Below are 13764 nucleotides of genomic sequence, written 5' to 3'. Positions count from 1 at the left end.
TATAATTCCTTACCTTACTCATTTCTACAACTTAAAATAGCACCAGCATACGAAGCAGAGTGCACATGTACAGACGTTTTTCGAGACAGTGTTTCGTAATGAACATCAAAACACAGTTTCAACTATGCTATTTGTGTCGAAGCACTATTGATACCGTCAGAAAACAAGAAGAAAAAAAAACTTGGCCGCAATAACTGGTAAACAACAACAATGGGTTTGCTTTGCGTTTTATTGTTCTTATGAACGATAAAAAAAATAGATACTTTGAAACAAAATATACATGCACAAACAACCTTTTGATTTAAATTTAAGTTTTAAATACTTATATAACGTGCACGTTGAAAACAAGTGGGTGCGAAAATGGGAAACAGGGGAGAAATAGGACAGAGAGTCTATTTAGGAGCAGTGGAGCAAATTGAATGCAAGGCAAATCTCTAAAATGCTTTGAATTGTGGTATATAACATGTTAGAAACTAAAAATGAAAGAACTCAATATGTTTTTTAAATTTTTCTTTCTATTGGTACATCATCTAAAAATCTGCTGTCTAGTTGTCACACAATATGTAAATGTGCATTGTAACGTAGAGTTGATTTTACCTTTTGATTATCGTCTCTTGACTAATTTCAACCTCCAAACAATAAACTTATTTCCAAAGGATGCAGGAAGGCACGTGCAAACCCCGGATAAATTTTTACGAAAGTTACCGTAAAACAAACAAATACCAGTTGAGTCGAATAGTGGTAGTAGTTCTGGGAAAAATATTTATTGCTCATTTATACTATAATAGCTCTTTTGCTAACATATATTTTTGTTAACTTACCAAGAGTATTAAATAAACGATGAATTCACATATTGCACATGTTCTGCTACTAAATTTACCATAATCAAATATTTTCTAAACATATTTTGAATTAATTGAATTATTAAAAAGTTTTGTTTCTATGTCGTCTGTTCGAGGCAACACATGTTACAATATTAATTAATTTAATGTCTCTTTTCAGCACCGAAGCTATAACAGATTGCACTTTTGCTCAGGAAAAGATCGGTGAAATTCTTCATGTTCGTATTCAAAAGAAGCACCCCCATTGGGAATGCAACCGAAGACTACGTACACACAGGAGCGTAGCCACGGCGGAAGCATCGAGGCCAGCTCCCGAAATGATTTCCTAGATCAACCCCCAAATAACCAGCTTTTAAGACATCGTCGTAAGATTGCCTCGCTTCAATCATTTAAAAAAAAAAAAAAAAAAAAAAAAAAAAAAAAATACTAGGTAATTAATGATTTACGGTAAATTATTTACCCATCCTTTTGAAGACAAACGTTTTAACAAGGTACTATAAATACTGCCAGAAATCAATGGTACTAGACTGCTTTGTAAGTACATTATATTTTTATATGCTGTAACTAGTGTTTTTTTGAAAAAATGTATTTTTTATCAGATGGAAAAATTTGGTGAAAACTTTTTTATTGTTTTTCAGTTTGGATTTATTTATTTATTTTTTGTTACTCGGTGTAGAACAGGAAGTGAAATATAGATATTAATAAAATAATGATAGTGTTATTTAGTCACGAATAATAATATTTTTGTCAGGAAATCTTAAAGAAATTAAGTGAAATTTCAAAGTAAATCAATCTTAAGCCTATATAGATAGGTTCTGTGTACTAGGGTCTAAATTGAAATAGTTATGCACAAAGGTTTGGTGCGATGCAGTAGTTCTTGGTTAAGCATAATAGAAACTACCTGGCATATAATATTTATGGAGAAAAAGAATAAAAAGTATAGCTGCCCCCTCAAAAACGAGGGGCCCCTCCTAGATAAACCTGCTGGCTACATCTCTGCGTGCACATGAAGCACACTCGTTAGACATGTTCAGAAGAAGCAATAATATATATTAAAAGATCAAAACAATTGGTCAATTGTCTCTAAACAGGTGAGCAATACATGCTATGAACCAATTTGTTGTTTTTGAACAGGTGACCAATAAATACAATACAACCAGTTTGTAGAACTAGAGTTGTGATTTTTATTTGTGAAATAAGTTTTTTCTTAATATGGAAAATAAAAATTTTACATATTTATTTATATTTAAAAATTCTACTTTGATATTTAATAACAATATTATGAGAAAACACACACATTTACAATATGTTTTCATTAGCTATATTTATATTATGTATTATGCTGACAAATGAAGTTTGTACAATAAAAAAATGATTTACTTTTGCTATTAAAATACATTATATGGAAATGGTAACATCAATATATCGTTGTTTTACTACATACAAATAATAAATGCAAAAAACGTTGAGAACTCCTTATCTTTCACAACAATGTTTACACAGAAACACAACCGTACTAGTAGTGTATCAATAGTACATTTAAAAGTTAAAAAAAAAAATCTATGTAAACTATATACAATATCCGTCCTTTTACATATTTTTATTAATAGTGAAAAATACATTTCAGCGCTATCTAAGAAGTAGATATTTATTGATATTTAAAAACATGTTTGTTTTTAAATATAATTTTGAATCAAATGGGAGACTTGTTTCCAATGATAATATTTCTTTCTCTTAAAAAATTACGACTTATAATAATTCAAAAGCAAAGCTACAAGAACTAGAAATTATATACATTTGTTGAATGATATTTTTTAAAATTTATTTTCTTACAAAGATTAGTTTTGTGATGTTGATGGGCTTCTTTATTTTTTTCAAGAAAACATGATGATGATGATTTATGTGGTGTGTGAGCATTTCGTTTAATTGAAAAGAAGCTAAAATAATGAACAGAAACTTAACAATGAATGACTTATGTTTTATGCCTCCCGTGTCAAATCTACCAGGAAGTTTCAACAAAATGGTCTCTATTTGGTTTCCTTTCCTATAGATGTCTCTTTCCACACAGTCAGTACCTTCAACACTTCAAGCAGCCTCTTCTCCCTTCTTATGTCCGTCAAGTTGTTGCAACTAAAAGAAAAAAAGTTAATTATACATTAGCACTATTTATATACAGAAGTGTTAAGAATGCAAGATGACAATATAGTAACATAACTTGCAGATATACTATTCTTTCTCTCGTAACAAGAGTTTATTTTTTCTGTGTGATGATGACACTACGTTCGAAAACAATGTATCTTGTTTTACTTTGTATGTCGGTACACTAGTTCAATACTGCGAGATAATTAAAAAAAGTTCTTTCGAGGACACGTTCACTTAAATCTTCCAATTACTCTTGTTATTCAGAATACTTATTCGGAAAATTGAGTTTTGAATATGTAATGAACACAGGGGCATACTATATATACAGTTTTCATCTTAATTCCCGGTCGTCTCCTAGTTTTTAGTATTGGTCAATAGTAAATCATTATTCATAAGTCATAACCTATATTCATGTATCAATAACACGGATACAAGTAAATTGTATAAGCATAGAGTCGCATTGTTTGATACGTTGTATCGACATCTGCAGTGATTTACTCCGAGAAAATTAAAAATGCACGCTGGGAACACTTGTGTGTCTCATTCCATCTGTTCTGCTTCGCGTAGCTTTAGCGTTTTGTTTGCTAGTGTGTGGTTTTGATCCCATAGTGCGGTTAGCTGAACTTCAATACTTCAAGTTTTATTTTGCCTTTCAGATATCGGCCTAGTACTACACACCGTATAAATATGTTTAGCATTTAAAGTTGTTCGGGTATTGCATTAGATTCGGTAGACCATGCATTATTTGACTATTGGTATATCCCAAACGTTACACCTATTCTTAAAGTTGTCCTAATATTAGATCAACACTGAATGCCGTTCATTCTAGCTTTGAAACTTCGTTACCTTAAACTAAAATCTGACTTAAGCAAATTACTTTTAATAAATAATAGTATTAAGAGTTTCGACAATGTAGCATTGCCTTTATCAGACACATTATGAAATAAACTTAAATTCGGCAGTTTGTATAAAATGAGAGGGGATAATTTCTAAGAACCAATGAAATTCTTTCATTTTCACCAACTTTTAATTCCATACAAATATCAAAAAGGTGTAGAATTTACGTTTTATTTCATAATTTGCCTGATGAAGGCAGTGATACATAGCCGAAACTGTAACACTATCATTTAATAAGAGTAATTTGGCTTCGTTAGATTTTACTTTTAAAATCGACGGTATATTTACATATTGCGCGAATTATGCACCAAAGGTTCACTTTGAATTAAGTGAATGACTAAAAAACATTAATTCTTTGATTTGCAGAAAAAAAAACTTTATTCTTACTGAATTCTAAAGGATAACTAACCCTGAGACTTAAAAAATGTAGATTTATCACTGCAGAAATGACAGATTGCAGTTGCATTTTATTCTACGCCAAGTCAATCAGATCATAATCACCTTTAAGAGTTTCTTTGTATTAATATTCTTTGTCTACTCAAAACTGAATATCTGCCTTGCCCCTGAACAATTGCAGAAAACAGTACTTAAATCGATTCACCCACTCGGACTGCATTAGGAATATACAAGAATTCTTGACAAGAAGACAGAATTAAAAACTAGAGGTATAGTTCTGAGATAAACTAAATTAGGAGCACGCAAGAACTCTTGGCAGAAACAGAAAACAAAAAGAAATATATTAGAGGTATAATTTCCAAATAACTATTAGAAATCCCCACGAATTATTGACAACAACACAGACCGAAAGGATTGCGTTAGTGGTATAAATCTGAGAAATAACTATTAGAAATCCCCACGAATTATTGACAACAACACAGACCGAAAGGATTGCGTTAGTGGTATAAATCTGAGAAACTATTAGTACTGATTGTGAGAAAGGATTCTTGAAAACAACAACTTACAATAAATGAACTATATTAGAGATATAATTTTGAGATAACTATATTAGGAATACGTACATTAGGTCGTGCGTATTAGGAATACGCACGAATTCTTGACAAGAACACAGGCAAAATGATCTGTATTAAATGTACAATTCTGAGATGATTATATAAAGAATAAGTAAAGACTTTTGACTAATACAGTTCCTTTCGTCTTTATGTTACGAGTATGTGAGAATTCTTCACAAGAAAAATAAAAATTCCTCACTCCGGGATAAGATTCGGGTTTCAGTGTCTTGTTATTTGATACATCTTGCATAGACGATTCGTAAACTGTAACTCATCTATGTAACATGTCAGAAAAATTAGCTGAAAGAAATTAACAACGTAAGCGTACTTAAGACTATATACTTTCTTGAGTGGATGTTTAAGTGCTTTAACATTACACTTTTTAACACAATAAGTTTACCTTAATTTTCAAACAAAAGATCGTGTGTAAGTGCATGTGAATGTGATAATTAGTTTATTGTGCAAATCGTCATATATTTTAGTGCAAGAGTAAACCAGTACCATAAAGAATTATTTGTTTCGGGTCACAGTATGGTCTTTTTCCTTTTACAACATATTATTATTATTATTATTATTATTATTATTATTATTATTATTATTATTATTATTATTATTATTATTATTATTATTATTATTATTATTATTATTATTATGTTTGTTTTCAGTGTCCTTTTCTGTTTACGTAGCTAAAAGTTTAGTAGAGATGTAACATTTACGAATTCCATAGTGAATATAGGTTTCTTCAGTATACAAATTATTTTAGAGTGAAAAAAAAGCTTCTTCATGGGGTTTATGATATGAACAACTCTGAAACAGAAATAACTGGAAAAACTGTCACGAATTTTTTTAAAGAAGGAAACATGTAAATACGGAAGGAAAATCTCAGCAGGAAACAATGTTATATCTAAATATGACTTGCAGAAATCAAAGATTTTTATAACGCGGAAATGGAATATCTATAACCAGGCGTATCAAAAGTTCAAGGTCATAGGACACCTCCATTAGTGTAAAGGTACGAAAAATTAGAAATAGGAAAGTTGTTCGAAATAGAAGGTTTTTAATTTAAAATGATGGAATTTCGCCAATCGCATCGGCCGTTTCGGCTCCACACTGGCAAAGCGTACTATGTTAAATGAAAAAGCAACGTTGCAAGTTTAGCAGACTATTCCCTTGGACCCCTTCCCATATCAACAATAAGTTGGGGAAATTGATTCGAGGTGTACTTAGCCGTCTCATACAATAATGTACATGTTTTCCGTGTCCTTTTCGCATAACCTTACGTTTCCTTAGAACCCCTTACTGGACTGTAAATTTTCTTTTTCATTTAACATAAAACGAATTACCAGTGTGTAGCATAAACGGCTGGTTAGATTAAAAATCACCAATTTCCAACAAATCTCCTCGTTTTCCATTTTTTCGTATCTTTAATCATAATGCATATACATAAGCAGAATACTGCAAGAATGAGAAGAAAATTTAGTTTTAAGCTGTTGTCATGTATATTACTATGCTTACCGTGATTTATTACAGCTTCCTCTTAACTTAAAAAAAAGCGATGTAAAATATATATTTGTGTTGCAGTGTCATACATTTGACTAAATGATAGATCCCTAGCAACACAATACAGTATTAGTTAACTTTATTAGAGATTACAGCACAATTTCATAACTTTTTTTAGTGTTCTTTTTTGCAGTATGATGTTTTAATATATTGTGTGTGCATTGTTATTTAAGAGCATTACTACCGGTATAATAGTACTGATTGATATTATATCATATTATATATATATATATATATATATATATATATATATATATATATATATATATATATATATATATATATGTCAGTACCTCTAAATTATATGAAGAAAATATAAAAAAATATAACATGGAAAACTTTTATAACGGAACATTTTAAAAGAAGTAATCAATTCCTGAGAGTAATGATTTTACGCCTGTACTACATTTTTTTAGCGTGAAGGAACTTTAGTATTTATGTATGATTTGGATTAAGTTCTTGCAAAAGTTCATTGATCAACATAGAGATCGAGAGATTCAGATTTTAGTTTGTAATTTTTAGGCATATCAAGACTTGGTTTGATTGATAGTTATTCATATTAGATTGTTTTTAGACTTATTCATGGTCTATCTTTAACAACTTAGTGCCTATTTGCAAGCGATTTTAGGTCGGAAACTACTAGTTCAGTACATTTTTGTCTCTCATATAAAAGTAGATTTATAACACGTCTAATATACTTTCCTATTGCCCCTTAACGTAGCATGCTAAAGCTCTTAATGATGAAATAACAAGAAAGCAAAGTATTGTTGATATCGTATTTTCAATTATTTTTGTGTTTTTTAGTAGTGAGACTTGAGGCATCTCCATAACCAGTCACTACACAGGTTAAATACAAATGTTTTTTGATCTCAGAAAATACAAATTAGTAGAATTAATATCATATATGCTTGAAAAAAGTTTTAATTCATTTAAATACATTCAAAATTTTCTTCTTTTTTAAGCTGGATTTATCGGCCCACTGTCTGTGATGAACTATATACTTCAGTTCTAACAGTAAAATATGTGAAGTAGTTTCAACAACTCTAGTATTCTTAAGATATATTGCTTCTCACAGAGACTGAAAAAGCTTTTAACATTGGTTTTATTATTATTATTATTATTATTATTATTATTATTATTATTATTATTATTATTATTATTATTATTATTATTATTATTATTATTATTATTATTATTATTATTACATAAGGGGAAAAGTAATTAAAGGTTTTATATTTTTAGATGATTTACTATTTAATTATGTCTTTATTTGATATATAATTATGTTTGTGAATGTAATGCATCAATGGAGAACATGTAACAGATGTACACAAAAAATCTTAATAAATAGAATAATTTGGTCAATCTTTATTGATGATTATGTGTATGGAACCCAGAATATGAAAATATATACTTTATTATTTACATCTTGTATATATATATATATAGGACAATTTTCTGTGGAATGAATTGTGTAACATTATTCGTTGAAGGATAATGTTATTACTTGTGTCTCAAGTTAAGATATTTACTTAGACTTTTAGTATGTTCTACAACTTTCTACAGTAACTTTTTTAAATTGCTAAACTGGACATATTAATGTTCTTCCTGTCTATGGAACTATCCGAAAATAATTAGTGAAACACTAATCCTTGGAAACTTCGGAAAATGTGTGTTGTACTACTGTTAATAGAAATTATCACTATTTCGCGTTCTTAAACCTTTCTGCGAACGAACGAAGAAAATCAAATTCCAGAAAACTGTTGATTACTTATCATACGCACAGATTGGCAGTTTACAACTCAGGTCACATCATACTCTCATATTTTTTTGTATGAAAACACTTTGTTGAAATGTGGAAAGTGATCAACGGTTTTCTGGAATTTAATTATTTTGCTTAATCACAGTAAGGTTTAAGAACAAAAATTAGTAATAGTTTTTCCTAATAGTACAACTTAAAAGAAAGCATTGTTTCCAAAAAAGAAAGCATTGTTTCTAAAGTTTGCAAAGATTAAGGTTTTATCAGTTCTTCTAGGATAGTACGATAGAAAGGAAGAACTTAACAGCAGTTTTGAGAAGTTACTGAAGAAAGAAATAGAGTATACTGAAACAATAAATAAATCACCTAACTTGAGATACAAAGAAAGAACATTTATTTTAAATTACGTATCTTATATCAACTATCAGTAAATATTATTCATTGCCTTGGGTTTAGATATATGATATTCTTCAACTATTGAATGTTTGAAATATATTCTATAATACTTCGTGATAAATATTACCCTCCATTCCATATAGTGCTTTGTGCAGACATAGTGCTCTTTCTCTGTCTATAGTTTAAATGAAACACGAAACTTACCAAATTATCATCTTGATGGAATGGATCTTTGTCACCATTTAAACATACTTCTAATTTTCTATCTTTCATTTTCTCAAGGGACAATTTATGTGAACCATTCAAAGATATTGCCTAGAATAAGAATTAAGGTTACTATTCTGGTTTATAACTGCTTATAGCTGTTAATCATAGGATGTGCCTTTAAGTTCCAGTGCATTTTCTAGTTTCCTGTATTTCGGTGTACATAATACTGAATTTCTAATCGAAATCCAGTTTTTGTTAGCCTACAGAGTACAATCGTGAGAAGAAAAGTTAAATCTACTAGATAAGTATTAATGTTAAGGCTGCTATAACTCGTTGTATTAAACATATTTTGACAGTGTTTATTTATTGAAACTTTTATCAGTTATGCTGTTTGCTTCAATGATTGTTACGCGTGACAATCTCAATGAACTTTTTGTACTAATCACTGTCTAAAATAAAATTATTCTTTTTTCTGTGATTCAGTTTCTTATAACTTCAAACTTCTCCAATTTAAACTATTCTGCTATTATTATTATTTCTAATTTATAGCAGAAAATTCTGTAATTTGATTAAATGCCTTTCGTTGCTTTCACATCTAGGGGCAAATTTTATTCTATAAAATAACTTAAGCAAACTAGATTCCACAATTATTTCAGATTTCGTGTTAAAGACGAGTAAATAACAACGAAATGACTATTAAGAGTGTTGACTTATTTGAATTACATTCTTGTACGAAAAACTTATTACGAGTACATTTTTCCTTTCAAATTCTTCAGGAAATATTGGAAAGAATTAAACTATGACTTACAGTAAAAATTAAAGAAAATATTAGAATTTTTCTATATCTCAATACTGATTTCTACAGAAGGAAGAACATAATTCAAAATTACGTGAACACATTTCAATATTTTACTGCAATCGTTTTAGTTAGTAGACAGAGTCATTCCCTGATGAAGATTAACAATTCAAACGGAAAGTTCTCTCTTCTTTATAGAAACAGTACACACACAAGTAAGTCACTTAGTTTAGACAGTTCTGTTTCCACTACATAATCACTGTAAACAGTCTTACAAATGTGTACCTTATGTAGGCTTATTTAATATTCATCTTTAATTATAAATTACATTTTTGTAGGTAGCTAAACCCTCTATGACAAGCTAATTAGCGTTGAGCGCCACCTTAGAAAGGGAAAGGCGTTGACCAACTGGTTTGAGTGTCAGTTAATTCGATTTTCCAATAGATATTAATTAAAAGACTACTCCATAATTAAAACGCAGCGCGCACAAATATTTAGTTTGAAAATATAAATTCCGTAAGGTTCATAATATTATCGGAAAGATCCTTTTGCGACTCTCTCTATAAGGATTCATAATTTTATTGGAAAATTCTCTTTAGAACTGGCTCTGTAAAAATTCATAATATTATAGAAAAGTTCCTTTTGGAACTGCCTGTACAAGAATTCGTAAGATTATTGGAAGATATCTTTGGAACTAGCTCTATAAGAATTCCTAATGCTGTTGTAAAGATCCTTTTCGAATTGGCTCTATAAGAATTCATAATATTATTGAAAAGATCCTTTTGGAACTCGCTGTACTATATAAGGATTCATATTATTGGAAATATCCTTTCGAAATTGGATCTATAAGGATTCATAATATTATTGGAATATAAACTTTTGGAACTCGTAAATTTCATCTTCCGAGCTTCCAATAAGCTTGTAACGCTAAAGTTACACTCACATCCAAATTTACAGCAGAAGATGTGTATTGCCTCTGAAAATATATATATATATATTCGTCCTAAACAGTTTTACATGAGAACTGTCTTCAAAATTGTAGGTCTCACTTTCGTTTACGTAGGAAATAGCCTTCTATGCTCTGATGCTCCAAACAGAGCATTTGTTGAGGTACTATTTGTGAAATCATGTTCTTAGCATTCCAGAAAACTGTCGTGTTTGTCACATTTCTCTCTCTCTCTTTTTCTCACCAGAATTTTTTTTAACAGGCTTGTAAAAAAAAAAAACTCAATTCAACCTTAGCTTCGACATATGTATACATTTTTTTCCCCGTCGTTTGAAAAAGTAGCTTTCCCAGTAGTTCCAGGTAAATTTTACGTGATTATAGTTTTCGGAGCTATGCCATGAAACACCTCAATGGGTGCAGTGACGTCTGTTAATATATTTCTTTAAAAAGTTCTTATTTAAGTCCATATACATCCGTTTCCACTTTAAAAAATAGTTTAAAATTAATTTGAGTAAGTTGTAATTTTAATTATAAAAAAAAAAAAAAAATCGATGCTCTATTGTACTTAATCTTACACTTCGTAAGTTTGAAGTCGCTCCTACACTACAATACATTCTAGTAGATAAATTTATTCAGATTTTAAAAACCTTTTTATTTATTTATTTATTATCTCTTGCCATTGTACCCACAACAGTTGATTGTGGAAAGAAAGTTAAGAATAGAAAAATTTACCTCTTTTTCGTCAGTCTTCACAGCTTGGTAAGGTGACTTTTGTGGCGGTTCTGCGGCGAATACGTATTTGTACAGCAGACTAGCTGCGACTCCTCCCAAGCATGGTCCGAACCAATATACCTAGAAGATAAAATAAATAGTAGTTAGGTAAAACAAAGAACTTTAATAATAATATCTTCATTACTATACTGCCGCAAACAGTTTTGAGTAAACATACAGCATTTTTTTTTTATGGTATCGCAATATACACATGTACAGTATCATTATAAAGAAAAGGCAAAAAATGAGAAAATTAACATAACGCATAATGGAAAATGAAGATCAATAGGACTAAAATTGCATTACTTCTTATACAGTAGTTAGGAACTTTGCAGTCAATGTTACGTAACCACTATTCCTGTAATATATGTTATTAACTACTTTGTCTGTAAAATCCTTATTAAAAACTTTTCTTCTGTAAGTTTCTCTAAACCCCAACAGTAATTCCAGTGTTCATAAATGTTCATTTTCATTTTAAAACACAATAATCTAATAAAACATGTTTGTATGGGTTCCGTTCTCCTTGTCAAAGTTTTAGAAATACTGTTCCATATTAGAAATCCAAATTTTAGTTTAGGTCTAACAAGTAATTTGTATAAAAACACAAATGTTCTAACATTTTAAAAAAATATTATTGTTTAAAAATACAACATATCGTCCTTGTAGCTCCATGTATAATAGGATTTATATGGTGACAAAATTTTAAATGTCTTTCAAATGTGATTCTCAGATCTTTAATAATGTCTATTTGCTCTATTTTTACACCAGCGACGTCCTATTTACTAACATAATATTGTGTTTTCTTTGTGGCATATGTTGTTTTCTTAGTATTGATTTGAAGTAAATAATTTTTACATCATGCATTTATTGTATTCAAGTCTTGCTGTAGCAAGTATTATCGTATTCGTTATTAACTGCTCTAAACAATTTCATGTCATCAGCATACAACAATATGTTTGAATAAATGATTTTTGTCTTGGATATCATTTATAAACAAAGAAATTAAAAGAGATCCTAAGAGGTGATCCTTGTGGTATCCCACTTCTTGTATCACTTGCACTAAAATGTATAGGTCCGATTTTTAACTCTATATGTTCTATTCGATAAGTAGATTTCGAACCATGGAGACAAACCAATATTTGATAACTTGCTAATAAGATTTTTGTGATTTACAGAGTCGAAAACTTTTGAAATATATATATATATATATATATTATATTGACCTGTTGCTTATTTTTAACTGCATAATATGTGAAATCTGATTAAGTTACTTACAATTGACTTACCCTTATAGAAACCATGTGATTCACTTAAAATATTTCTTACATTAAAATATTAAGTGATTATGTAAGGAATTCGAATATCTTCGAAAATTCATTAACCAGAGTTATTGGTCTGTAGTTACTAGAATTTTGCTTATCTCTTGACTTATATACTAGTACAATGTGCACCTGCTTCCATATTGAAGGGAATATTTCAGTATGAAGTGAAATATTAAATATATTTGCTAAACTAGCTGCTAGTTCATTCGCACAATAAATTTATTATGTAATATGAAACATTGTTTGGACTTGGGGTGATGTTGCGTTTTAATAGTTTCAATGAGTTGAGTTGATTTTAACGTCCCTTTCAACAGGGAGGCTATATGAGACGTGGACCTACTGATTAACGTGGAATCCGAACTACACGAGCTCCCGCCGAGAATCGAACCGGGGTCTCCCACGCTAATAGTTTTAATGTCTTCAATTATATCTAATTAAGTAATGATAGGAATTCCAATTAGTGCAGCATTTAGAAAAGAATGCGTCTTGACTAAACCGTAAATTGAAACTTTCATAAAATACTCTTAAATATTTCAGCAATTTCAATTGTACCCTTAACTATCGTGCCATGGTAGTTCATTTGCCGTGTGACCTGTTTACCGTAAGAATTTTTAAAAATATTCCTAAAATATGAGCTGGTCTTATGAATATAACTTTCTAATCTTAAATAGCAGGATTTTCTTGCTTCTTGGATGTATTTATTTTTAACAATATTTCGTAAATTTGGATATCTCTGATACTATACAATATTTTTTGTTCTTTTGGCTTTGAAAAAATGTTTTGTTTTCTTGTATATTAACATTTTTAATTCTCATGATCTTTATATTTTTGTTTATAATTAGTTGATTTCTTAGATGTTTGCTTGTCTGCTACAGAATACAATGAATTATATAGAGTCAGTGGCTTCACTGACTAATACAGTAATCACTTATTACATTCATTTTCTTAGTGTCTTAATATATACCTACGAAATCAGCTTGTTTGAAATTAGAAGTCCCCTTGTAAAATGGGACCATATTCACTATTGTTTATGATATTTCATTCAAACATAAATGTGGGATGGAAGCGATCAACTTTGGTCAATGATTCAATGTCACAATACACAAAACCATTATA

The 13764-nt window shown here is 29.7% G+C and overlaps 1 protein-coding gene and 1 long non-coding RNA gene across 2 annotated transcripts in view; one reads left to right on the top strand and one right to left on the bottom strand.

Annotated features, from left to right (window-relative positions):
* LOC145690125 (uncharacterized) overlaps nt 1–1879 on the top strand; it is a 51144-nt gene extending 49265 nt beyond the window's left edge. Inside the window, exon 3 of the long non-coding RNA XR_014132173.1 lies at nt 1003–1879. This is a non-coding gene — a long non-coding RNA (uncharacterized LOC145690125). The remainder of the gene's footprint in view (nt 1–1002) is intronic.
* An 824-nt stretch (nt 1880–2703) lies between these two features.
* Nucleotides 2704–13764, bottom strand: part of LOC145690124 (aquaporin AQPcic-like) — a 104090-nt gene continuing 93029 nt past the window's right edge. Inside the window, exons 6-7 of the mRNA XM_081764708.1 lie at nt 11288–11407; nt 2704–2972 (exon numbers count right to left, since the gene is read on the bottom strand). Of these exons, the coding sequence (XP_081620834.1) occupies nt 2928–2972; nt 11288–11407 (165 nt within the window). The 3' untranslated portion in view covers nt 2704–2927. The remainder of the gene's footprint in view (nt 2973–11287; nt 11408–13764) is intronic.

Source organism: Thermobia domestica, chromosome 7 (assembly GCF_964235325.1).
Source record: "Thermobia domestica chromosome 7, izTheDome1.hap1.1, whole genome shotgun sequence".
Lineage (NCBI taxonomy): Eukaryota > Metazoa > Arthropoda > Insecta > Zygentoma > Lepismatidae > Thermobia > Thermobia domestica.
This window is presented reverse-complemented; position numbering and strand designations above follow the sequence as displayed.